We start from the raw sequence: 27642 nt of genomic DNA on the forward strand, positions 1-27642 counted from the left end.
TGCCTCGCAAATCACATTTCATCAGCTGTGGGAGTAGCGTGCCAAAGTGCATGAGATGTTTTTTTGGCTTTAACATTTCCCTAGAGCCTGTGAAAGCCTCAGAAACTCGTGCCATTGATTCTGCTGACAATAAGCTGAAGGCCAGGAAGAGTTCCGATGTGTCTCATGTGCGGTCTTATGTATACTGCTTCGACCCTGAGCCGCCCTGAAAGTTCAAATGCGAGTCACGTAAATCCTGACCGACTCTATGCACAGGCCTAGCCATGATTGTGTCTCTTGGAAACGCTAAATTTCGTTTTATCATGGAATACCCGTGGATTTAAACACTTGTTCAACAACTTTGAGGTCTCTTTAGAACAAGTCTTTGTAATTTGCCTGCAAGAGACATGGTTATTAGACACTCCCTGGATAGATGGGTTTACTATGTCAATTAACCCTGCGGTTAAAAATGCTCAAGGAAGACCAAGTGCTGGGCTAGTAATAATGACTCGCAATATTGATTGTGAGAAAAACTGGTAATCTCCGATCTGTTCAAATCCTAATCCTTATGTACAAGGCATCACTATGCACACAATGAATTCCAATTTAGCGACAAAAAAACATCTTCTAATTGCCAACAGCTATTGGAACTCTGCAAAAATCAGTGCAAAGGCCTTTGTCAACAGTGTATGTAAATTAATAGATGATGCATTGTTGTCATATAACAATTTAACAATTATTTGTTGTGGGGATTTTAACTGTTCTTGGTTTCAATTTGATCAGTCAACTAATTGCTACAAGCGGCGGCCATTGAGGGATGTGGTGGCCAGAGGGCAAATGTGGGCTGACGCAATGAATTCGCGGGCCTGTGTTCTGTTAAATGGTGCTGTTAGTGGCGACATCCCTCCCCAGCCAACTTGGCATCGTGAGCCCCACCACAGCATCATTGACTATACTTGGGTTTCAAGCAACTTTGAGTTGAAGTTTTTAAGCCTTCAAATCCAAAATATGGCCAACAGTAATCATAAGCTTCTGAAACTTGGTTGTCTTTTAGATACCACAATTTCTGAGCATGTATATCACCTCCCACTTGAATCCAATAGTGTGGGTAATCGTCTCCGAATAAATGCCTCGCAGATCAGCTGCTTGACAGATAGATTTACCGGCCTATTGAATGGCGTTGATTATCCCACACTATTAACTGAGCATCAATTCGCCATTAGGGTTCAAGGTCAAAAGCATTCCCAACACAACCATGGGCTCAGTTTAAGCATGCACGAGAAAAAAAAGCTCTGCGTCGAGATCTGTGCCTTATAAAAAAGAACTCACCAAAGAGCAAGGTACTAGATGCTGTGAGACTCAGAAGAGCCATCTATAGGAATTGGGTAACCTCGCATAAAGCCATTATCGAACAAGTTCGTGCTGAGTTGATGATGAAGCTTATAATTACTAAGAATACTCTGGATATATGGCAGATATTAAATATAGGCACAGGTGACCGTTTAGCCACACCTCAAAATACAATTTCTGGCTATAGATGGTCCAGTCACTTTTCTGGTGTTTTTGCTAGTTCATCTACCCCCTTAGAGTGTCACACGGCTGCAAGCCATGGGTCTTGGGCTGTAGAAATGCTGCTCGATGAAATTGAATCAGCAATCAAGATTCTAAAGAACTCTCGTGCTGCTGGCCTTGACCTGATTAGCAATGTGATGCTTAAAGAGAACTTAATGGTCTGGGCCCTCTTTATTGAACGGTTATTTGCCAGCATTGCCTTGCAAAAATGTTTATCTGTGTTATGGTTAACAGCCATTATTGTCCCCATTCACAAGAAAAGTAGCTGGGATCTCCATGACCACTATCGACCCATTGCCCTTTTAGATTCAATTGGGAAGATCTTTGGTTCTCAGCTGCGACTGAAGCTTATTCAATGGACGCAGTTGGCTGGCATCCTTGACGTACGGCAAACCGGCTTCACAAAAGGTGTGGGTGTCGATGTCAATCTTTTGATTCTCACAATCCTGAAACTTGAAGCCCAGAAAGCCAGGCACAACATCTTCCTAGCATTTATCGAGACCTGCTCTGGAACAAATTAAGAAAGTGGAATTGTCCTTCAAACATTCTGGATCCAATAGTGACTCTTCATTCGAACACCTCAATCCGTATATGCCTAAATAGAAGTGATGAACTGTCCGATTCCATTCTGACGGCAAGGGGCGTAAAGCAGGGGTGTCCGCTTGCCGCGGACTTGTTCAAACTATTTTTGGCGGATTTACCGGATCATCTTGGACACGTCCACTGTTTTCCTCCATAGATTAATCGAGTTCCAGTAAGTTGTAATGCTTATGCGGATGACCTAGTGTTGATTGATAGAACTCAAATTGGGCTTCAAAGGCTTCTCAGCTCTCTACATGAGTATCTATCGATCAATGAGCGCACAATCAACACAGAAAAAACAAAAATTGTGTCAATTGGCATTGTCTCAAGAAAAAAGGCAAAGGTGTTTAGGTGGGCTGTAGGTGGACAGTTTCTTGATACCGTTGATTCTATAAGATACTTGGGTGTGCAGTTCAACAATTCCATCTGTGAACACCAATGGGTGAAAGACTTGAAATTAAAAACCATGAGTCTTGCCATCCAATCGGCAAAAATAAACAAAAGTTATGGCAAATTTTCTCTGTCCCTGGTTCTGACGTTCTACCTACAAAAGGTAGTTCTTATACTAACTTTTGGAGCCGAGGTTAGTTGGCATATCAGCGAGCAAATCTGGAACTCCTTAGAAGGGCGTTTTTGGCGCTATGTCCTCCACTTACCACAATGTGTTTCAATGATATCCCTACGAGATGAATTGTCACTGAATTCTTTATATAGCTATGTGATTTGGAAATCAATCACATTAATGCAAAAAATGTCTGAGAATCCAATGCCCGCCTATCAAATATTCAACAAAACCTATGTTGACAACAATGTTACCCTATTAAGACATGTGGCGTCTCCGAGTACAAGCCTGGGTCGATCCTGCAGGAATCTGAGTTTGACCTTCTCATTAGACCACAACATGCAAAAAAGAAATTTGATTCTTGGGCTTGGATCGTCAACCTAGACAAACGGGAAAAATTGTCCTCTACAAACTGGTCAGGCATTGGCCAAAAAAAGTTAAACATTCAGTCGCATTATCTAATGCATTATCCATCTCGCTACCATCGTGAGCAAATCCTAAGATTTCGATTGAACATCTTGAAATCTAAGGAAATTCTCTGTCTTTTACCAGTTTGTCTTTTCGTTGCCAATCTGTCGTTTTTTTGCTCATTGGCAGTTGAATCATGGAAACACTTAGTTATTGATTGTGAGAAAACCAGTGCCTTGCATTCTGTACACCTTAGTCAATTTGCTCCTCTTGATGATGATATGACCGCTTGGTGGCATAAGATTTAAGCAGACTTGAGCAGTGATCCCCATGCTTCTCTTGTCTTTGTGTTTTGGAAGAAACAAATTGGGAAAAGAATTGATACTTTTCATGCTCTGTACAAACTGGTTGATGTGTTCTCTCTTGTTTTTGTGCATCTATCTCCTTTCCCTGCTGTGCAGGGCTGTTGGTTTTCTAAGAGCTTTTTGAGTTGGGTTAATGGAATTGAAACAAAAGTTTTTTTACGTATGTTAAAACTAGATTTTTCAATAAAAATATGGTCAGTCCGGATGAAATCTGGGCCGGTGGCAACTTTAGAAGAGAGGCAAAATATACTTAATGCCATTTCTGGTATTGCGTGTACAACTGATTATTGGAGTGATGCAATTAATATCACCCATGGGCAAAGCTCCATATAAGATTTGGAAAGGAGTATTTTACTCCCATTTTATTTCATTTTTGTTGAAGTAATATTACATTAGGGAGTAAAAAAAGTAATTCCCATTCTCAATGAAGATAATTTTTTCAGAGCTTAAAAATAGATTTGAAATTTAAAATTGAGATGTTTGTAATCCATGCATCTTTGCACCTAAATACATCTTTTTTTTTAAAACACTTTTTATTGATTTTATTACGACCAACACAAACCAAACTTACAGTGCTCTTGACAAGATTGATACACATCATTTTATCCTGTCCACTGTGTCTCCCCCCCCCTTCCCACACTCCCCTCAAGCCTACTTCCCTTCCTGTTCTGTTTCTTCATCATGTGATAGTGTTTCTACATCGATTACTCCCGCTGGGTCCTGGTCACTAGCCCCGTCCTGTGTGGGCCCAAATAATTCTGCAATTAGTTGTCTCCAAGCCATAAAGGTTTCTGCTTCTTCCTCCCCACAACATTACTCCCCTCTTGCCATACTGCTGTTTCCGCCTCTGTCCATTTTTGTAGATCCTTCCACCACGTTTCTATTCTTGGTCTGTGACATGCTTTCCATCCCATTGCAATTTTCCTCTTTGTTAGTACATACACCAGATCTTTCAGTTTACTCACGTGCTTTAGCTTATGTGATCTAGGGAGCCCTCCCAATAGACAAGCCCATACTGTATCTACCTCCAATTTGATCCCTTTATCTTCCATCCTGCGTGCTACTTCTCCCCAAAAACATTCTATTTCTGGGCATGATCAAAACATGTGCACCATTCCAGCATTTTCATTACATTTGGGGCATGATTGTCGCCCTGCATTTTTAAATTTAGCTATCCTTTGTGGTGTCATATACGCCCTGTGGGTGAAATATAATTGTATCTGCTGTAGCCTGGCGTTTCTCGACACTCTTTTGTGATATGACTGAGCACGCTCCCACATCCCATCACTCATTGGGGCCCCCACTTCTGCTTCCCAATCTTGTCTAAGTTGTACCACTTCCTTTCCCACCTTGGTCATCATCAGCTCATATATTCTTGATATTTCATGACCCCCCTCTGCTATGTCGTACATTATGTCTAAGGTAGTATCCGGTTCACTTGATAGTATTTCTTCAGGCCATGTTTCTTTGATCCGCTGCACCACCCTATGATATGTAATATATTGTCCTGCATGTACCCCTGTTTCTTCCACCAGCCCCTCAAAATCCCTTATATTCCCTTCCATATATCCCCCAAAGTCGCTATGACCACACTCTCCCAATGCTTCCTAATTGTTAATCTGAGTAGTTTTTCTTTTCCCGCCAGAGCTACCAGCGGCACCTGCGGGGAACATGGGTAAGGGACGTCCACCATTTTACACGCTCCGCCATATTTCCCACCCAATCACCATCATTCTCGGGCGCCCTTCCATGTCCATTTTAGGCAACCACACCATCTCCTTAAGGAAGAATGGGGCGCAGTCCCGTTGGAACAACCTGGCTTCTGAGGTCGGCTCCTCAGAAAGCCATTTGGTTACATACTGGAGTTGGCTTGCTATATAATAGATCTCATAATTAGGCAGTTTAATGCCTCCTTTCTCGTGTGAGTTTTACAGCTTCCAAAGGGCCATCCTGTTCCTTGTCCCTTGCCAAAGGAATTCCCTACATATACTGCTCAACTTAGCAAAGAATCTCTTAGATATCAAGTATGGGATATTCCAGAAGTAATGCAACAGTCTTGGCAGGACCACCATTTTAAGCATTGCACCTCTGCCCATCATCGCTAAGGGAAGTTTCACCCAAAATCTCATGTTATTTTCTATATTCCGTACAGCTTTCTCAGAATTGTGTTGGTGCTCTGCTCCTACCGTGTGGTATATGTCTATTCCGAGATATCGAAACGTGCTGACCTCCCATGGTATCTGGAGGATCGATAATTGCTCCAGCAGAATCCCTTTATACCTCCCCAATGGGAACACACAGGACTTTTTGGGGTTCACTGCTATGCCTGAGAGCCCTGCAAATCGGTCCAGCACTTCCAGGACATACTGTAAGTTTTCTTCTGGGTAGCGCAGATACAACATGTTATCAGCAAACAAGGAAATTAAATGCGGTTCTCCTTTAATGACAATGCCTATTGTGTCGTATTGCTGCCTCAGATATATTGCCAAAGGCTCTAAGGCCAGGATATACAACCTGGGGGACCATCGGCATCCTTGTCTGGTACCTCTACTAAGCTGCCACCTCTCTGATATAACTGCTCCTGTCTTCACCCTAGCCAGCGGTTTGCTATATAGCAATTTGGCCCATCTTGGTACCCTGGTCCTACGCCATAATTTGTCAAGGTAGCTATCAACCACGGCCATTTGACCGAGTCGAAAGCCTTTATTGCGTCCAGTGACACAATTGCCATTTCACTTGTCTCTTCACTCGCGTATTCAATGACTCTATGGAGTCGCCTGAGATTGTTGGATATGTTCCTGTTGAGAACATAACCAGTTTAATCAGGATGTATTAATTTAGTAATGACAATCTTCATTCTATTTGCCAGGACCGCCGTCAGTATTTTGCTATCTTGGTTCAGCATCGATAAGGGTCTATAGGAGCCGCACTCAACAACAGGCTTATTAAGTTTAGGGAGCGGTATGATTATCGCTTCTCTCAGGCACTCTGGTAGCTTCCCGACTCTATATGCTTCGTTGAGCATTTCCAAGAGTGGTGGGAGTACCTCATTTTTATACATCTTATAAAATTCGCTGGGGAGTCCATCAGACCCCGGGGTCTTACTAGTGGGTAACGCCTCACCACTTCTTCCAGTTCCTCTAGAGTAATTGGTGCATCTAGCACTTCTCGCTCTTCAGCACTAATCTGCGGCAATCCTATATCCTGTAGAATTTCACTTATTTCCTTATTATCACTTCCCTCCACATCCCCATACAGAGTATGGTAATCGTTTGCAAATTCTTGATTCACTTCCTCCTGGGTGTCTGCTATACTTCCATTTTCTTTCACTATCGCTCTGATTACTGTTCTGGAAGTCTCGCTTATGTATAGCCGAACTATCCCTGGCTTATCTCCCCCCGCATGCTGTCTCTCTATGTATTTTTTATCGTTTAGATTGCACAGCCTTTCCCAGTATCCTGCGCATTTATGCTGCAACCTAAGTATTGTTTCATTATCCTCTTTGGTGCTGCCTCCCCCCTTTCAGTGCCTTTTCTAACTCCTTTTCCGCTTCTTGTAGGTCTTCTAAATTCCCTCCTTGTAGCCCTTTGGACTTGGCTATTGCTATCCCCCTCACCACTACTTTAAAGGCTTCCCAGAGAACTCCCGCCGACTCCACACTGCCTTTATTGTTCTCAAAATAGCTTATTATTTCCTCTCTCATGTCCTCCCTGAAAATGTTGTCCTTCAGCGCCTCCGCTTCGAGACGTCATGTTGGTATTTTGCTCTCGGAGGTCGATACTGCCTTGTCCGTATCAGCGGCGAATGGTCCGATAGGACCCTTGCCGTGTAATCTATCTGTACTATTTCTGTCGTTAGCTCATGCGTGACAAACACATAGTCCAATCTAGTGTGTAGATTCTGGGGGGACGAATAATGCAAGTATTGTCGATCTTGCGGGTAGCGTATTTTCCAAGCGTATTCCAACCCAAAGTCTGTTATCAGGGACTGCAGTATCCTGGCTGCTGGATTCAGATCTATCTATCTTGGGGTCTATTACACAATTAAAATCTTCTCCCCAGATCACCGCCTCTCCCAGGCTTGCGCTAAGTTTACTATATAGGGTTCTGAAATATGCTGCCGTATCCTGATTTGGGGCGTAGGTGTTTATCACACATATCTCCCTGTTTTCCACCAACCCCTTTTAATATTACTATCCTCCCATCTGCTTCCATTATAGAGTGCAACAGCTGAAACGGTACATGTGGTGCCACCCAGGTAATTACCCCTCTGGCATACGCCTCTCCACTTCTTCTGGACCACCTCCAATTTCTCTTTTGTCAGGTGAGTCTCCTGCAACAAGGCTATGTCTATTTTCTGCCTACACAAATACATCATGACCTTATTCTTTTTAAATAGCTATTGAGCCCTCTCACATTCCAGGTTACTACTTTAAGATCTCTCATAACATATTCGGGTCTCCCCCCTCCCTCCCCAAGTACCCACCAGTTCCATCAAATCTAAATTCTTCACTTTTCCGGTGTAGGCTTGTTCCCCAATACAAACGTCTCGTAACTACTAACTTCACCCGCCCTCTCCCACCCCCTCCCTTGCCGACCCCATCACACTCCCCAACTTTTCCCCATCTTCCCCTCTTCCACTCTTCCTCCCTAGCCTCAATTTACCCCGTCCCCCCCAACTGTTGCCCAGCTCCATCCCTGGATCTCAGGCACCCCCGCATCTAGCCCTTTCTGGCAGTTGCCTTACTTGTATCTTAGCAGGGAGGTATCACCCTAGTGGTGTTCCTCCTAATCTAACTCTTAGGGGTAGGTTGTCTCCGTCTCTTGCTCCCTATTCAAAAATCAGGCTCATCGCACCTTCCACTCTCCTTCTTTCGTTACGCATTCTATATTCCAGTCCAACATGTTCAAGTGTCTCATGATGTAACAACCCTCCACCCCACGTCTTATTCTCAATATGCATGGCTATTAGATCACTTATCGTTATTTCCGGGACCCTCATTCTGCTCCGGACAGCCATGTGCATCCAACCACGTCGCTGCGTCTTCTGAGGGTTCGAAAAAGTGCGCTTTGTCTTTGTAAAGAATATTGAGCTTAGCGGGGTACAGCAGCATATATTTCAATCCAGCCGTTGCCAGTCTCCTCTTAATTGCTACATAACTGTAGCGTTGTCTCTGGACTAGCATAGTGTAATCAGGATATGCAGTGATGGTCGCAGATGCTCTCTTTATCGTGCCCCCTTTCCTGAAGAACTCCAGGATCTTTGCCCTGTTTCTATAATTCAAGATCTTCGCTATAATTGCTCTCAGAGGGGTTCCAGGTTGCGGTTTTCTCCTCAAGGCCCTGTGCGCACGTTCTACCGCAAATCCCTGGGAAAGCTTATTTGCGCCTATCTCCTGCAGGATCATGTTTTCCACATAATTTGTGGGGTCTTGGCCTTCTCCTTCCGGTATGCCAACCACGCGTATATTGTTGCGTCTCGCTCTTCCTTCTGCCTCCTCTGCTCGGTTTTCCAGGTTGGCTACCTGCTGCTTCAGTATGTGGACCGCCTTGGAGTTGTCCTTGCTAGTAACTGTGTTGATTTTCACAGCACTCTCCAGGCCGGTGGCCCTTTCCGCCAGTGTTCTTACATCTTGCCTTAGTAGGTTGACCTCCACACCAACCGCATCTATTTTCGTTTCCAGTGCAGTCCTTAATTCTGCCATCGCCGTCCCCCACAAGGCTTTCAGTTCCGTTATTGCAGCCAGAATCATGTGATTGTCTCTTGACATTGCCACTCCAGTGGATGCAGTGGTCCCGCTTTGCATTGGGGCGGTGGGCGACTGCTGTGACTTAGCAAGAATATCCATTGTAGGCTGTTTGCCTTTCGCCTTGCCCCCTCTCGCCGACATTTCTGTCCTGTTACTTCTTTTGGGTCTGGTGCACAGGTCGCATTCCAGTCTGCATTCCTTTCCAGATTTTCACCTGTCTTTGGGTCTTGCATAGTGTATCTCACCGCTATTTCCCCATTCTCCTCCAGGAGTCCCCTCCTCGCTACGCCAGCAGCTCGCTTGCCTGTACCTCTTTCGCCTCATTAGTAGCCCCAGGTCCCCGTATCATTGCCACCAGCTTGCTGGTCACTTCTCAACTCTTGTCATCACACTGTATTTTAATGTTGGTGTCCCCGCCTTCCGTCACAGTGGTTGGGTCAAGCTGCAGAGGGTTAATTTAGGATGATTTACATCTGTATTACGCAGTCAGGCTCCGTGGCATTGGTGTGCTGTGGCTCGGGGGGATGGCCTTCACTCGCCCCAGCCAACCCACAGTTCTGTGTCCGCTCCTCTTGCGCAATGCACTTTCCCTGTGACACAGTCACCAGTCCATTCTATTATATGCATGCCCAGGGGTGCTGCACCGCTGTCCCCCGCTGCTTTAAGGCTGCTTTCCGTGCTTCAGCAACTATGCAGCTCGCGTCTGCCTCTCCTCCAAGCCCCTAGTACTCGTGTCCAGGGGGGGCACTAGGTCACGTGGCGCAGCTCGTGCTTTCTCTTGTGCCCAGAATGGGCTTGCTGACCTCCACAGGGTGCTTCTTATCACACTCTCATGTGTTCACAATGTATGCTCACCCAAAGTTCGTGCTGTTGTACGCTGCAGAGGGCGTTTCGGCCACACAGGGCCAGACGGTTCTATTCCACGTACAGTTTTGGGGCATGTACTTCCATGAGCAGCAGGGTTTCCGAGTGCCGTGACCAGCTCACTAGCATACCCGGTGTCTCTTCCCTAGTTCGGCTGACCATGCGCACATCCGTATCCCATTCATCGCACTTATTTGTTCTGCCGTGTCATGTTTATACTTTATTCCAGCGTCGCAGTGTCCTTGTCAGTTACGTTAGCAAGCCCTCCGGGCGCTCAGAGTTAACATGGCAGGAAGCCGCGGTCCTCATAGCGCTGTGCGCGCACTCGCTTTTATTGAGTTCGGGTTTACCGGCGCCCGCGAGGTCTTCCTCTCCGTTGTAGGCAGCCCAGACACTTCCACGCTTCGTTCTCATCGCATATACGCTGGCCGTCCTTCCCTCTCGGACAGCCGCGTATCACCTCCGTTGCAACGCTCAATACTATCGACGCGGTGCAGGCTCCCGGAGATTCCTTTGTTCCTACTCCGCCGCCATTTTGCCATCAGCCTTTTCTTCCCCGGCAGGGGTTACAATGTAGCATAACTTCTGCTCCTGACATATGATCTTCACGAAAGATGATCCATTCAGCGCTGCTTCTTTTCCTATTGATACTCGTCCGTTTTCTCTTTAAATTTGGCAGCTTAAAGTTGTGCGAATCCACGGATCAATTTTCGGATCTGGGAGCTCCGACAAAGAGCAGCCTATTCCATGGCTGCCAAGCCACGCCCCCGCTAAATACATCCTTCACATGAAAAGATACATTTTTACTTTAAAGTTTCTAATTAGAAAATTAGTGCACCTTCCTGTGGCACTGCTGTGCTGGCAACACTAATCTGAACATATCTGTTGAGCTGTGTGGGTGGAAGCAGGGTGACAGGCTTCTATGTATCAGTTATTACCCATTTTTAGTACTTTTAGTCCCTATTGTTTTGTTGGGAGTATTTGCCTGATTTTAAGAAGTAAAAGTGCCAAGTACACCGCTTATTTGTAGGGCTGCACACGGGTCAGAAACTATGATCCTATCACATGGGGCTTCTATACTGAGTGCATGCTTTGGCTTAACTGCATGAATAACATTGTAAGCATTACTCTATTAGGTATCACCTTTGCTGTGTCCTGTTCATCTCTGCTGTGTCCATTCATATTTCGGTTAATTGCTCGTTTTATCACAGTTGTGCTTCATCATGTTTGCCCAAGGAAGAGGCATTGTTCTCTTTTATTTGACAAACATAATGAGTTCAAACATGCTATAGTTCATTAGCTTTTAGGGCCACATAGGTCACTTAGTCAGGATAACATATAAAGAAGAAATATGTGTGGTTTCGAAACTAGTTGTTAGTCACCATTTTGGTTTTCTTTGTGTCAACCCTACAAGAGATATGAGTCTACAAAAAACATGTGCTGTTGAAAACAAGGTCATATGTGAGGTGCCACATTGTCAACACACGCTCTAAATGATTTGGTTTTTTTTTGTATGAGGAATATTTTTTTTAATGTTTGAATACTAAAATATTGTTGAACAGTATTTCTGCATAGCCACATACATGGAAGCGTTCTAATGGATTAAGGACTTTGAGGGCCACTGTACGTAGGAAGGGGAAATTAGTTTTACTCCCCAAAATCTCCCTAAATTAATGATGTAGTGTGCTACCAAGCTAATAGATAGAAATATGGGACAGATTGCAACCATACCCTGCAATATTCCCCCAAGAGCATGTCATTCTAGAAGGGAAGCCAAGTTTCAAACTCCATTAACAGTTATGACAAAGCCCCCGCCTGATTATGGGGACTTCTAGTAGGAGGACCTGGGGGCTGGGTACCTCCGCAAGCCAGAGCTCCTTCTAAAGCTCAGGGGACAGTGATGGGGAACGCCAAGTTGACATTGTCCCTTTTTAGCCTGCTAGATCTCCATGTGCACTCGGGCAGAATAGCCAATCCCAGCCATCATCCAAGTAAAATATGCAGGTGAAGACACTTGCTGAAATTTCCACCAGGGGGTGGTGGGAACACTGTATAAAAGCAGCCCACTCCAGTTTCTCAGTGTTCAACCCATAGTTGCAGGGTGCTCCTGCTTGTTGAAGGCTGGAAACTGGAGAGCAGTGGAAGGACCAGAGGCAGGAGAGACAAAGGGGAGTGGAGAGGTGACAGCAGTGGAGGTGGATAGTGTGAAGTGTGAAAAGGAAGAAGTGCAGTTTCATAAGGAGAAAGTGAACATTGGTGGTGGCATGAGTTAAAGTGAAGGAAGTCGTAACATCACAGAGAGATTGTTGACAGGAGTTAGAGCGAGTTAAACAGGTAGCAGAGGAGGTCATAACATCAGAAAGAGAGCCGTTGCACGAAGAATTATAACATCACGAGAAAGGGCGTGGAGGACAAGAGAAGGTATTAGGATTGAGGGTGAATGAGTTGCTGATAACATGTTGCAATGGACACAGAAGAGGTTACAACAAGGGGGAAATTGGCTCAGAGGAGGTGGAAGAAAGGGCATCGCGACATGGAGGTGGCAGTGAAGGTGGCAAAGTGGAGGTTGGAAATGTAACAAAAGTGAAAGAAGGGAATACCCCATTGAAGGCAACGCCCAGAAGAAGAGGTGGCTTAGAGGTAATAATAGGTAGAGAGACCAGAGCAGACCAAGCAGTAACATCCTTAGAGGTACAAGCTGAGACGAGCACATCAGGTGGCGAGGAAATGGTAACGGTGAAGCAACACATAGTGTGCAGAGCAGGCCGGTCCCAGCAGGCCTGGTTGGCCATACAGAGGACCAGACAGCAGGAGGAGGAATGGGTTTGGATCAGGGAGATTACTGTAGACCTAGATTGGTGACGTGAGGAACAGTCGAGGGGTTACATGGTGTTACAGACCTAAAGGGTCGCCTCTGTCTTTTCCGTCCTCCTTCACCAGCGCCTGGACCAACTGACTTGCCTGTGGAACAGACTTCCAATACTGAGTAGTTCTTTGGTGTGCATTACCCTGGAAGCCTCAGTACGATAGCCGACGGAACTCTGTTTCGGGAATAAAACCTGCAGTGATACACTCACTGAAGAAGAATTTGGGAACCTTGAAGTGAATCCTGCAACACCCACAGAGGTAACAAATGCCTCTTTTGAATGGTAACAGCCGGACATTTGATTTAGCGGCTGACAAGGCCCAAATACTGGTATACCATGGAAAAGTTATTTTACACGGGAAGGGACTCTGATGTAAAATGGGGCCTTATCCCAAATCGGTGAGAACCATCAGGACTACTGTTTTGTTTGGGAACAACCCTTTTTTTTTGTTTGAGCTGGCCATTGTGATCTTTTCCCCAATGAAACTACTGAAGTACAACATAAGGTCTTACATCTGTGAGGAACGGTGGCAACAATTAAGACCGACACAAGTCATCACAGTTGAAGGGTGTTTATTGAACAATGAATGCGGTATGCAGGTTGGGAAAAAACGCCTATGCTAAACCTAAATCTAACATGGGAGCAAGTGTCGACCATGAATTGAAAAATAAGGCAATCCTAGTGACGTTGGGTCAAATAAAAAGGGCCTATACAAAGAAACCTATTGCCAAACCTTACCACTAATACAAAAAAGGGTGTGTAATGGTTTTCAAGAAAAGAAAGTGTTCTCAAATAATATGTCAGGATGTGCTAGCTTAGATCTCCCTTCCCCACGTTTTGAACATGAGGTAAAATGAGATCTTGGAGCACAGCACACACTCAAGCTTTACCCAGCACGAGACGACGGTTCCACTTGCAGCTACCAGGAGCCTCAATGGCCAAGTCTTGTTTACCTAGAAAGTCTCTTGCCTTCGAGGGCCTGACGTGTTCCAATAACAAAACAAACACACATTTCTGTTCTATAAATGCTTTGGGTGATGGCTTCACCCTGGGTCCCCTTCTTCTGTGTGCTGACCCCTCAGACAGTTTGGGTGATGGTTTCACCCTGGGTCCCCCTCTTCTGGGCGCTGGCCTCTCAGATACTTTTACTTGCTTACTCAAATAGTTCCTTTTTCAGTCAACTTTGTGTGATGACTTCTCACCCCTGGATCTCCCTCGGCCGGGCTCGGATCCCAAATGACAATCGGGATAGTGTACTTTTCCTGTCTTGTGTCACTTGGTTTCTCCCTCATTCGGGCTCGGACTCCAAATGACAAAAGGTACAGTGCGCTTCCTCCTTGTCTTCACAGTTCATAGGCCAAAGGCTTTCGACTGTATGGGACTTTTGCTGGACCTCCTATTTGACCACTTTGACCTATCTTGTATTTTTGTATTTGTATTGATTAAGTTTATATAGCACTATACGCCAAAGCGCTTCACATTACAACAACAAGAATACATTAGAAGCATAAAATTACAAAACATGAGACAAACCATCAGAAACAGTATGTAGAACAATTTATCTAGGTCAATATAAGAGAAATAGAGCATATAGAAGTAGTGAGGGAAGTCTCTACTATGGCCTTCTGCTATCTGTAGTTTCACAGGAGGTGGAAAGCCACAAGAATTTCTCGCTAGTGCTTTCCCTTTTCTCTTTCTACAGTTTGTTTGCAAGTTTCAATTGTTATTCAACACAGTACAGTTTCTTTTGCGTTATTGAGTATTTTTTTTCTGTGCATGTCCCACAATGCACTCACTGGGCTCTTGGGGCTCCTGGATCGCTCCCCTTCCTGGATAACCTCCCAGCGTAGGTGCTGTTCTGTGGTGGGGTCCTCGTGTCTCTTCGGGATCAATCCCTGGTTTGGAGGCCTCCCCAGTGCAGGTTTCAGTCTCTTAGCTCTGTGTTCCCCGCTTCACTCTTCTAATGCTGCACGCTCCCCAAGTGTCACTTGTCTTATTTCTCCAGACTCAATCTGAGCAGCGTTCTCTTTTTGTTATGCAGGATTGGGGTCAAGGTCTTCACCCCCTGCATCTCAGATGCCTTTGGGGTTGGTTGTGGACCCAATGAGCTGAGTCCTGCCCTGGGATTGACCAACAGAATGCAGGTTGCGCGGCTCCGGCTTCATGGAGGCCCGGCTCCCTCGCCATGCTACAGCCCTTAATAAGTGTTGGGCCAGGGTTTCTGTGAGCCCCTCTCCTGAGGCCACCAGCTCCTGCTTCCTTCTGTTCCTGGGTCTCCTGTCTGGGCAGTAAACCTTGCTCCTGCCGAGTGCTAGGGATTTAGGTAGGGATCCCCTGCTGGTCTCTGCCTTGCAGCCTCCCTCCTACCTTCCCAAGAGCAACTGCCTTCCTTCTCTCTGCAGCCTTCTTTTATACACTTGGAAGTTCTTAAGTAGCTGCAGGTGTTTGGTCCGGGTTAGGTCTGCCTGACTTTGCCTGGCCTCATTAATGGGAAAGTCTGTTGTTAATGGATGGGTTGTCCTCTGTGTCTCTGTAGGCTTTCCCTTGGCAATCTTCATTCCCCTAGGCAACCTCGTCTCTTCTTTGTCATTTTCGAAATTGGGGAGGAGGACTTGAGAGAAAAAGAATAACCTTTAAAATGAAAGAGTTTCAAAGAGAAAATGAGGATAGGGAGAAATGTATTTTGGGTAACTCAATGGGAAAAGGGGATTATGGGAATTCTTGGTTTTCCTAAGTTTCGTGGAAAAGGGGTGTTCACACATGTCAGAAAAGGAGGGATGTCTTGAAAGATAAGAACTCTGGATTTTAGATTTCTATCGAGCAGTTAGAGGTGAAGGTGTTAAATGTTCTTTGAGTTGTGAAGAACGGTGTACTGGGTTGCTGTTAAGGGTTACGGAATGGTCTAATTTCCCGATGTGTTTTACCCTTCCCCTTTCTAAGGTAACAAACTGAGGCCTGATGAGACTTGTATGACAACATCCCATGAACGCAGAGGGAAGGTAGGAGGAATTGGGAGAAAAAGGTAGGGGGGAATACCATATTCTGTATTCAGGTGCTCTCTCCCCAGTCCCAAAGGACCCTCTGCTCATGTGATCCTCCCTCACTCGTCCGCCCCCAGGGTCGGGATCCAAGGCAATGGCCCTACCCTGGCCACCTGAACAAAGTATCCCAAGGGACTATCTGTGAGAACACCCTCCGGTTTCTCACACATCCTTCTATAGATAGATCTTTCAGGGTCGGTGAGAGCAACTCTGTAGTTATGGTTAAGTTGCTCTCCCCATAGGAAGAGCACTTTATGGGCTGCTAATAACTTTGTGCCATTAAACAAATCCACACAATTTCCCCAAATAAATATTTATTTTTGTGAGATTTCATAAGTGGGGCAGGGCGAAGTTATAGGGGTTCCCAAAATGTGAGAAATACTGATTAACTTGCATTGAAAAATAATTATGTCATGCCTACAGCCTGAAACAGATGGATGGATTTTCATCAAGTTTGCACTAGTAGCAGCACCCTGGTCCCCAGTGTGCTTTTGCAACTTTGATGCAAATCTGTAGAGCGATTTATTTAAAAATGTGCAAAAGGTAGGTAAAACAATGAGTGATTTAGTTAGAAAACATATAATGTGATTGGTTGGGAGGCACGCATAACTTTTCAAAAAATCGCAATTGTGGTTTTCAAACCTTTTCCGTGTCCACGAATTTCACCTGGGTTTGTTTGGCATTTTGGAGCCAAATTGAGTTGGTGGGTCCCAAAGAGGTGTAATATGCCCCTAAAATGTCAAAAACCAACCAATTTTACTGCAGTATTCACAAACATTTGCCATGTTCGAAAGCACGACTTCAGCTTAGTTAAAGTGGCCATTGCCCTGGTTGTGGCCCATTGGCTATTGTGGGTGAGGTGGTGGGGCCAGTGCCCCTTGGACCACTTATCCATAGGAAAAGCCATTTGTTTGTGGTTTATAACATGGCTAGATTTTCTGCGGTATGGCTTAAGGCCATGCCCCGGGCAATCTGGCCAGCGACCAATGGATCCTTTATGGAGATTACGGCTACTGTGGATGTCTAAGTGGGGCCTAAAGGAAGGCTGAATACCAGGCCCCAGGGAAATTGTCCGGCCGTGGCCAGTGGCCCACAGACCAGTTAAGGGGACATAGGCTACTCTGCGTGGCTAGGTTGGGCTTGGGGGTATAGCTACAGCCCACGCCCGAAGAATGTGACCACAGGCCTTTGCCGTAGCCCACAGACCTGTTATGGGGTGTTATAAAACCTGTGAAATTCAGTGAAAACACTTTGTTAAAGGCATGTTACGAATAAATTGTCTTAATAAAAACCTGTGAAATTCAATGATAAAAGCTTGTTAATGAGACTTTATTGTGTAGTGCAAAATCAAAAAAACATAGAAATTTGCCAGTTATGATGAGCTGCACCACCATAACTTGCAATCCCACTGTGTACTGCTCATAGACACACAAAATCACAAATGTCATCATCTGTGAAAATACATGTAACATTACCAACCTGTAGACCTCCATGTGTGTCAGTATGTACATTGTGTGGTGGGGGCTCGGGGTATGGCTGTGTAGCTCGCCTTAACTGGCACATTTTTATTTTTTTCACGATTTTGCACTGCAGCCATAATGTCACCTTAATGTTTTTTCATACCATATAGGTCTAATGTCAGCGTGAAGAAAATAATCCCTATGTAATCCCTCATACATAATACAAAATAACAGCTGACGGGTAAACCAGGTCATAAAAATACACACTAACATATATTGGGAAAAAATGTAAATAATTTGGTTTTAATTCTCTTTTTTTCCACTTTCCTTGTTTACCCCTGCCAGTTGTGTGAGAAACCTGAAGGTGTCTCATCTTCTAGACCCCGGCGATCTGTCATCTAGGTGGCCAGGACACGGCCATCGCTTTTGGATCCAGTTCCTGGGGGTGGACCAGTATGGAAGGACCACCTGGATGGGGGGGTCTTCAGGGAGTAGAAGAGGGACTCTGGAACGGCGAGATACTGTTTCCCTCTCCCTGTAACACCTTTCCCCCACCCTACCACGTAGGATACCTAGGAACTCAATCCTCACACCCCTTTCACAACACAAACACTTTCTCACGGACAGCTCACAGAGAGAAAACGGACTAACACCCGAGCCGTATACCTGACATGTCCCAACACAATGGTCAGGCAGAGTCAGGCAATTACTGATCATTACACACTCCTGATTTCCATCACACTTCCCCACACCGATTAAAAGGTGGAGCACACTCTGAGCAAGGCAAAGCACACGAGGAAGCAGCAGTTCCAAGATGGCAGTTTTAATCGAGGAGAAAAACAGCAAGACCGGAGACGTTTGCAAAGAGGGAAGTTCCCTTGACCTTTCCAAAGAAAGACAATTACTTTCATGAGCCTTCGAGAATAAGAAACATAAGACCTGGAATTAAAGCAGAAGAAACCTGCATTGTTTGTCAGAGGTACCAGAGGCTCTCCCGCGTCAATAATCAAGGTGGGGAGGAGCGTTTGCCACTGTGGCACTGTCCTTGGCTCCTACAACAGCAGCGCCAGTCAAGTCAGCACAGCCGGTGAGTCAGGGATGCTGATACCGGACTGGTCTGTGTTAGAGCCATGGTTGCAAGTGGCAACATTGTATAGAGAAATCTGAAGAGAACATTGTGTGAAGCGTATGTGACGAGCGACGTGAATAATTAAACAGCAGATGAGTGACTGAACTTTTGAAGCCAAGACAGATACCGTAAACAGAGTGGTATGGTGCCACGTGGGTCCTCATTTGAAGGTCTCTGTTAGGTATCCAAATGAGAGGTGGCAAATGTAAAAAGGAATTGTGATATCGAAGTGGTCCTGCAACAGGTCAAGCTAAACCCTGTGCACATTTCAAAGTCTTTGATAGTTTATATTAACAGAAATTAGTCCGAACCCGGCTGAGGGAGACTAATTGCGTAAGAGGAAGCATCTGAGCCCGACTGAGGGGGATCCGGGGTGAACCGTGAGTCACCAGAGAAAGAATATTCTATGAACATTGTAAAAGTGGATCTGAGCCCGGATGAGAGGGATCCAGGGTGAAGAGTGAATCATCTGAATTGAGTACTTGTAAAACGTAAAGAACTTTTTGTTTGTTTTAGTACATCAATCCCTCTGAATCAAGAGACTTTGATAAGTAAAGCGACTTGGGCACAGAAGGCCCTGATGCTAGTGATTGAACTGTATCCTCATGCCGAAGAAGCCCGAGATTGTGCTACGCTTGAGTGAACCGCCTCGTCCCGTGCTGAAAAAATGGGGAAGGAAGGCCAACGGTCTGAACATCCTGACATATCATTTTTGTCATAAACACTACCCCCACACTATTTGTATATAAAAAAAACCTGCGCATATTACCTCAGATTATTAAAAGCCATTAGGCCTTATTTGTCAGAGGGTAATTGTGCCATCATAGCAAGGGCTTCCATTCTATCACGCCTGGACTATGGCAATGCACTAATTCTAGGGTCCCACAAACAATGGGCCTCATTACGAGTCCGGCGGTAACCGTGCCAGAAATTCCGGCAGGTTACCGCCAGACTCGTATTACCATTCCACCTCCGTGATTCCCGGAATCACCGGGGCATTACAACCCTGGTGACCCGGTAATTCCGGAGGCGGAATTTGGTAAATCCCCATTCCCTTGGAGTCCTCTAGGACTCCAAGGGAATGGGGAAGTGGAAACACTGGCACCATCTTGTAATGGTGCCAGTGTTTCCACATCCACCTGCAGGCGGGTGGTGTTAAACCCGCCAGGTCAGACCTGACGGGAATGACCCCTCCCACCTGCAGAACTTGAGATCAGCCGGTCCGGAAACAACAGTGGCAGCGGGTTTACCGCCACCGTTATTTCTGGACCGAATGACTGATAATGAGGCCCAATGTCTCCACAGCTATCAAGTTGTTCAGAAAAACGCAGCGAGGATCATTAAGAAAAAAACCAGATCCGAACACATCAGCGACTTTAAAAGAGAGCTACACTGGTTAAAAATTGAAGACAGGGTTCAATTCAAGGCTTTGACACTGGAGCATAGACGCATCCAGGGGAAAGCACCAGCCTATTTAAAATCCATAATCTACATTTACGCACCCAGCCGAATGCTCAGATCCTCAGACCAAGGCAAGATCACAGTGGCTATAGATGAGCGCAAATTTGGTTCAGGAAAATTTTCCCCATTTTAGCCGCTGACCTGTGGAATAACCTCCCTGCACATATAAGAATGGAAGCAAATTACATGCGCTTCCGCAAACGAGTGAAAACCTACATCTTTAACTAATCTGCACTTTTCTAATTAGGCCCCTCTCTTTCTGCATGTCTTGTCTCGTATCCTTGTTCTAATTTATGTCTGTACTTCGTGTCCTTGTTTCTTCACCTCGAGGCTTGCAAGCTACCGGCGTAATACAAATAAATAAATACATTTAGAAGTAAGGGGTGGCAATATTTTCTTTTTTTAGTATAGGTCCTTTTATTTTGACAAGACACCACTATGACGGCGTTATTATTTGATGGTCGTAGCTTACTCCCATCTGTAGATTTAGGATTAGATAGGTGTTCATTATACCCTTGTTTAAGTTCAATAAACACCCTTGAACTGTGGTCACTTGTGTCCGTCTTACTGTTGATACCATGCCCTCCTTACAGTTGCAATTGTGTTTTATTTATGAGGATTACTTTCTTCATTGTTAGTTCAGTATGACACTTTTGTCCCATTTGCGAGTATTGCTGAACACCGGTACAATTTCATACACTTCCTTCATTCCCTGCTGTTGAAGAGTAATTGAATATATTGTCCAGTAAGTGTCCTCATAACTGCATTGTATTATCTCTTTGTAGTGCCTTAGCATTTTCTAAGGAGAACTGATATCATGTGCACTGCTAATCTTTCATGTTATGATTGAGGTTTCTAAATAGATTGTTTTCTTCTGTTTGATTCTAGAAACGCGCCTACAAGAGCTACATTAAAGCTCTGCCAATGCTAAAGAAGATGGGGATCAACTCTATTCTTCTCAGAAAGATAATTGGCTCTCTGGAGGTGGCATGCGGCATAGTCATGACATTGGTTCCTGGTCGACCTAAAGATGTGGCTAATTTTCTCCTCCTCTTACTTGTACTGGCAGTACTGTTCTTCCATCAGCTGGTTGGCGACCCCCTCAAACGTTATGCCCATGCCTTGGTGTTTGGCATTCTGCTTACCTGTCGGTTACTAATTGCCCGTCAGCCTGAGGAGCGACCAAAGAAGAAAGCTGTCATATCAGACAAGGAGGAGATTATCCCACAGAGAAGTGCATCAGAAAAGGGAAAGATGAAGGTCTCCTAATATCCTGTTTGTAGCCACTGTGGACATTCTACTGGCAGCAACTGCCAATGAAAGAACGATACTTTTTTAATTTTATTGTTTTATTTTATTTATCAAATACACCATGTTGGATTTGAAAAAGAATTGTAGTGCTAGTCTTTGCACCTGAAATCTCTATTGCTTTGTTAATCTGGAGGAAGTGTTATGTTAGCACATGTGGGATAGGAATGTTCCCTGTTGAAGCAGTTTTAACGTTTCACTCGTCACCAAGCAATGATCAGTTTAGAGTTGGTACGAGAAGTCTCTGATTTGTCAGTTTGTTACAGCTTTGCTCCTCCCTGATTCCCTTTAACAGGTTTTGCATTCAAAACTTTGCAAGTGAACCCAGCACCAAAGCAACAGTGGTCACTTCTTAGGGGCTTTGGCTGATAGTACATTGAGAACCACCTCTTTAGTTGTTACTCTGCATATGAAATGGAAAGGTGATTTGATGTGTTCACAGAACAATACGTTCATGACCTTGCGTAGACCATGAAACAAGGAATTACGGGTACTTTGCTCTGCCTACCTCCATAATGGGAACACTTGTGTGGCCATGTTTACAGGGTGACATTTCATGGCAAGAGGTGGTGTTTCTCATAAAACGGACAGTATTAGCTATGCCACTGCAGGCAATTCACTAAAAGGAGCAGTGCAGAGTAGTATTATTTCTTTTGCAAATAAACAGTTTACTGACCATCGGCGTGATGAGTAAGGAGACCAGGTTTTCGTCTCATGTTCAAGACTGACTTTAAATTGAAGGCAATGAAGACCACATCTGACAAGGGCCAACCGAATTGCGCTTACAGCTGATGGTGTCTATTAGATGAGTGATGGTAACAGCCTCTGGGAAGAAGGGAATCATCCTTCCCATTTAAATAGTTGCCACTCGTGACTTCAAAGTAGCACGTCCCAGTTATTGGGATAAAGCTGGGCAAATAATTGAGACCTGTAGTAACACCCCCACACTATTATGTTGCTGCCTGTGGTACTTTATTGACCCCTCTGCAGTCCAAATAGTATGCGATTCTTAAAATCAAGAACTGGGTTTGTGGATGTTGAGGATGAAGAGTACTGAATATCATGGTTGTGATGTCAGGAATGGTTTCGTGTAAAAAGAGTATTTCTGTAGTTTTCACTATATTGCTGTTTTTCTTAGTCTGGTGTTCTAGTTGCAAATGGGTGATGTAGTATTTTATTTCTTGTTCATGTTGGCTGGCCTTTTAATTGATTTCCACTCTTGAAATAAAATCTTTTTGAACTGTGTTGGAGTCTTTACTGAAAATCAATTTTGAAAAATTATTTTGAGGCTTATGTTGACCACAGGTACATTTTTTGAAAACTTGTATCCTTTCTATTAATCAGCAGAGCAATTCTGTGGGCCATGGTTTGTCTTACCACAATACTAATTTGACAGTACATACAGGGTTCGAAATTGAGATTTGATGAGCAGGAGCTAAAACCAGCTCCTGGGAGTTGGGCATCACCCTGTTGTAAGCAGGAGCTACCGCAGGGGAACCAGGAGCTACCAAAGATATTCATTTAACTTTTTGTCCATTTTGTATGAACCATTGTGTTTAAATGTATATTAGATGTGTTGTAATTCATCTTTATTAACATTCTCGAATACTCAAAGTTAATGTCACAGTTACATGTTTGGAAGGCACAAGTTGGACCTAGGAGCCAAACGTAGCTCCTGGTTTCAAGCTAACCAGGTTCTCCTGGGTTAGAAGCAGGAGCTAAATGGCTCCCCTCAATTTCGAACCCTGACATATCACCTGGACATGTAAGGTTCAAATTTTGAAAAGACATACTTTGTAAGAGGTTGTTTATTGTAGGTCATACAAAAAAGGATACTCCACATTACTATTCAACAAAACCTGCTACGAATTGATTAAGGGTTCTATAGGATATACCTTTTAATACTCCAGAATCTTTGGGTGAGCTTGGACCAAGCTGTCTATTTCTTTAGTGCCCAGAGTTGGATTTACTGGTCTCCAACTAACATGACCATTCTCAATGTCGACGTCTTTGGTTTCTCGCGTTGCTAGACTCTTCTTCATGCTTTGCCACATACTGGTACCCTGTGTGGAATTCACACAACCCTCAAGCAATGAATGACTCATTTTTACTTTAAAAAGGAGTCATGTGATTTGTTACCTTAATCAAGAGATTGATGATTGATTCCAGTCTGCAGGGTATACATACTTCAGAGTCACAAGTCCTGGTCAAGGACATTTGAACACTCTGACATAAAAGAAATGTAAGTTAATGGGCCTCATTACAAGTTTGGTGATATCCTGAAGGTAAATCCGGCAGATTACCATCAAGCGGTAAAACCGTTACCGGCACTTGGGTTTGGCAGAATTACTGCCATATTCTGAGTGCCGACAACACCATTCCACTGAGTCCGATCGGACTCCATGGGGGGGATCTCCTGTAATACCGGCTCTTTTTTGCCGGTGGAGTGGCAGACTTACCTCCAGCAAGGAACTGGAGGTAAATCTGGCCACCCCACCAGTAAACGTGTAGTTTACTGGCACGTTATTTCCCCACCGGAAAACTTGTAATGAGGCCCACTATATGGAAAGACACATTTCTGGTTAATAACCTGTATGTGAGAACATGCATGCACACCATGGCCATTTAAAGGTAAAGAAACAAAGTACTTACAAACATTGTAACGTGACCTGTTGGCAGTAGTACAACATAAGTACTTCAATTGAGTTACGCGTGGCAATAAAGTATGCATTGACATGCCCAACCTGGAGCTGTCAGTTTGGGAGAAATCCACATAAATATCAGGGTCGTCGCTGATAACTATTGCCCCCAACTCCTCCTCACCTGTATCTTTAGCTGAAGTCTCGAATCTTTTCCCACCCTTCTTCTTGTCTTTAAGTCTTTTTCGTAGAGGTAGGGCCTACCTCGGTTCGAAGCCACTCTGCTGCCTTTCGGATGATGGCAAGCGAGAGGAGCTCCTCCCGTGACACTGGGAGATTCTGTGGCTGACAAACTGTAGTAGCACAAGTCCTCCAGATGATTAAGGGTTCAAGCGGGCACTCCAAGTAACAGCACGAGCCCCGGGTGTTAATGGGCTCCAGACTGCAGCGGGTAAACTTCCAGGCAATAGGAATGAAGAATACTCTGGAAGGGCACTGGTGAAAGGACAGGATCTCAGACAGGGAAGCTCGGGAAAAGAAGAGGAAACCAACCAGAAGGAGGAATGCGTACCGCGGAAAGAGGCAGACTGGATCAAATTCCGGGAAGAAAGGGTGGAGAGAAAGTCAGAGCCCAAGACTGGTGAGAAGCCAGAACGAAAGGAACCGGCACAGACAGAAGCAAGCAGAACGAAAACTCGGAACAAACAAAGGTATGTACCGAGAAAAGAAAAGGGAGGGCAGTACGGATAAGGCAAAAGAGACACAAGGAAAGACACTACGAAGCACGGGAAGAAAAACACTAGCGTTAACCACACGGAAAGCAAAGGCAGTGGGTTGCAACAGAAAGCGGGGAAGAAAGTGGCAGAGCTATAAAGCGGAAGGAGGCAATTGAACACAAAAGACTAGACCTACGCTTCCAGTAGAATGGGAGCGTAGTGGAACATTCTAACGGCGATACCGTCGCCAGGCCGGCCAGATGTGCCCTGGAGAGCCGGTGCGTGACAGGAACAGACCTCGTCTCAGAACAACCTTGATTGTCTTTTCTTTTTACTTTTTTAATTTATTTTATTTCAGGTTTTCACAGAATAGAAACAACCAACTTTTGTGAATACAATGACAAGAAACCCCACATTTCCCCCCCTCCCATTCTTTCCTCCCTAGCAACAATGTCTTCTCTAAACCAAAAAGTATTAACCACAAAACCCTTCGGTTGTCTACAGCAGAAAATAAAATGATGAATTCCATCGTTGTCCGTGGCCACCACACGCGCCATTCACAATTCCTTCGGCCATAATCCGGCTTACATGAAGTTTCCTGAGGGGTAACTCCTCCTTGTTGTTCCTTTTTAGTACGGCACATGCCGCAAAGCCTCAGACCTCATACAGAAAGTCACATTACTTCATTTGTTCAAATATTTGGTCATGAATTCTGCTCACATTGTCTCATGGGATGCTACCCTCCCGTGTAGTGCTGCAGTGATCCTTTCCATAAGGCATATATTCAGCGCCACATTGACCCAGTCCCTTTTACCTGGAGTCTGGGCATTTTTCCATTTCATCACCAGGCAGGCACGCGCTGCAAGCAGCAGGGGCGATGTCAACCCCCCCAACCTTGACCAGTTCTTCCTCAATTTCCTCCATACCAAACAGGATCAAGAATGGTGTTTTGGCTCGCGTAACCCCGTCAAGTTCCTTGATCCATTCTAACATTTCCTCCCAAAATATCTTCACTCATTGGCATCCCCACCACATGTGCCAGTAATCGGCCCTACCCCCACATAAGCACCAGCACTATGGACTCACCGTCTGAAACATCTTTGAGAGCCTGACAGGGTCATATTGCCACCTGTGGAGGAGCTTAATGGCGTGCAGCTTGTATTGGCTAGAAATCTGAAAGGCCCCTCTGCACAATCTCGGCCACAATCCTGGGTCTATTTCCCCCTCCAGGTCGCTTTTCCATTTCCGTCTCAGATTTTCAGTGGATCCCTTCCCTTCAATCACCAGTTCTTTCTACATGACCGAAATCGGGCCCTTCATTTCCGTTCCTTTATCTAATATCTTGCCGAAAGGGGTGAGGCCCCACTGTATCCTATCCCTCCAATTTACACTTGTGAGCACTCCTTTCAACTGAAGGTAAGAGAAGGCTGACAAGGTACCCAGGCCCAGCTCCCCATCTAACTCAGTTATAGTGACAAAGGTGCTCTGCCCCTCCACAACTGACCTACCCGCTCAAGACCTGCTTCAAACCACGCCTGGAATCTCTCTGGTTTTAGAATTGCGTCACGTATTTCTGGCACCCACAGGTGGCTCAAGGGAGAGGGCCAAGTCGTCACCCCCGCAATTCCGCACCCTGTCTCCACAGGTCCCGTATTGTGCCCAGAATATGGTGGTCGCGGATTCTGCTGGGGAGCCTGCCCCCCTAGTAACCACAGCCGTTCCCAAACTGACACCGGGGACAGATGGAGATTGTCCAAACCTACCCATTGATATTCCCTCTGCATTCTGAGGTGTGGGATGAGGACCCACAGTTGTGTGGCTTTGTAGTACAATTTCATATTTTGAAGCACCAGTCTGCCCCTGTCTTTCGGGAGAGCGAGAGCTTCCCAGGAAATTCTCTGCTTTTTCCCCTGCCACAGGAATTTCACAATAGCCACCTTTAGGTTCCGGAAAAATGCTTCGGTGATTCGTATAGGGAGCATTTGAAATGCATGGAGGAACCTCGGTAAGCACACCATCTTCAAGGCGTTGAGGCGTCCTAGCCACAAAATAGTCAATTGTCCCCACTTTTCTAGGTCTGTCCGAAACCTGGCTAGCAGTGTGGGTAAATTGGCCTGAAAAGGGTCTCCCAGATCTCTCGTGAGGTTAATCCCCAGGTATCTCAGTGTGTCCTGCTTCACCAGGAGTCCCAAAGGGGAAAACCTATGCACTTCTCCATCCCCCTCCCCGACCAGTGGGAAGATGACTGATTTTGTTTGACCTATTAATTTTGAATCCGGAAAGAGCTCCATATTGTTCAATCAACCCGATTACCCTGGGTATGGAGGTTAGGGGGTTCTTAAAATGCAAAAACATATCAGCGTATAACGCTACCTTATATTGCACACACCCCACCGTTAAACCCTTTACACGTTGGTCCTCCCGGATTCTCTGTGCAAGTGGTTCGAGAGAGAGCGCAAATAAGATCGGTGAGATAGGGCACCCCTGTCTCGTGCCCCTCCTCAGAGCGAACCAGCAGGAAAAGCCACCATTAACAGCAACGCAAGCCTGGTGGGACTCGTAGACTGCCATGATACCCTGTCTTAAGCTGGGGGCCAATCCCACCTGACCCGATACCTCCTTGAGGAAGCCCCACTCCATCCTATCAAAGGCTTTTTCCGCGTCCACCGAAAGGAGAACAGGGTCTCCCCCCCCATACCTTGTGCCTCATGGATCAGATGCAAAGTTTTCCTACATGTATCTGTGCCCTGGCGTCCCTTTGGTATGACCGTGATCATTGCTCGGTATAAGGATTCCGGGGCTTCCCTCGGCTCCAGGATATCATTGACTAACTCTACCATAAATGGAACAAGGGGGGTAAGAAAAGACCTATAAAAGCCTGCCGAGAAGCCATCTTCCCCTGGGGTCTTTCCCATTGGAATCCTTGCCACTGCCTTCCTC

At 45.3% G+C, this 27642-nt stretch overlaps 1 protein-coding gene across 2 annotated transcripts in view; it reads left to right on the forward strand.

Moving 5' to 3' along the window:
- The window catches only part of TMEM35A (transmembrane protein 35A), a 100024-nt gene extending 77432 nt beyond the window's left edge, over positions 1-22592 (forward strand). Inside the window, exon 3 of one of the 2 annotated variants that reach the window (XM_069613019.1) lies at positions 20928-21062. In XM_069613019.1, the coding sequence (XP_069469120.1) occupies positions 20928-20953 (26 nt within the window). In that variant the 3' untranslated portion in view covers positions 20954-21062. Of the gene's footprint in view, positions 1-20927 lie in introns of both variants that reach the window. The other variant, XM_069613018.1, reaches the window with a different exon arrangement.
- The last annotated feature ends 5050 nt before the right edge of the window (positions 22593-27642 follow it).

This window comes from Ambystoma mexicanum, chromosome 5p (genome assembly GCF_040938575.1).
Source record: "Ambystoma mexicanum isolate Mex_15411 chromosome 5p, UKY_AmexF1_1, whole genome shotgun sequence".
Classification (NCBI taxonomy): Eukaryota; Metazoa; Chordata; class Amphibia; order Caudata; family Ambystomatidae; genus Ambystoma; species Ambystoma mexicanum.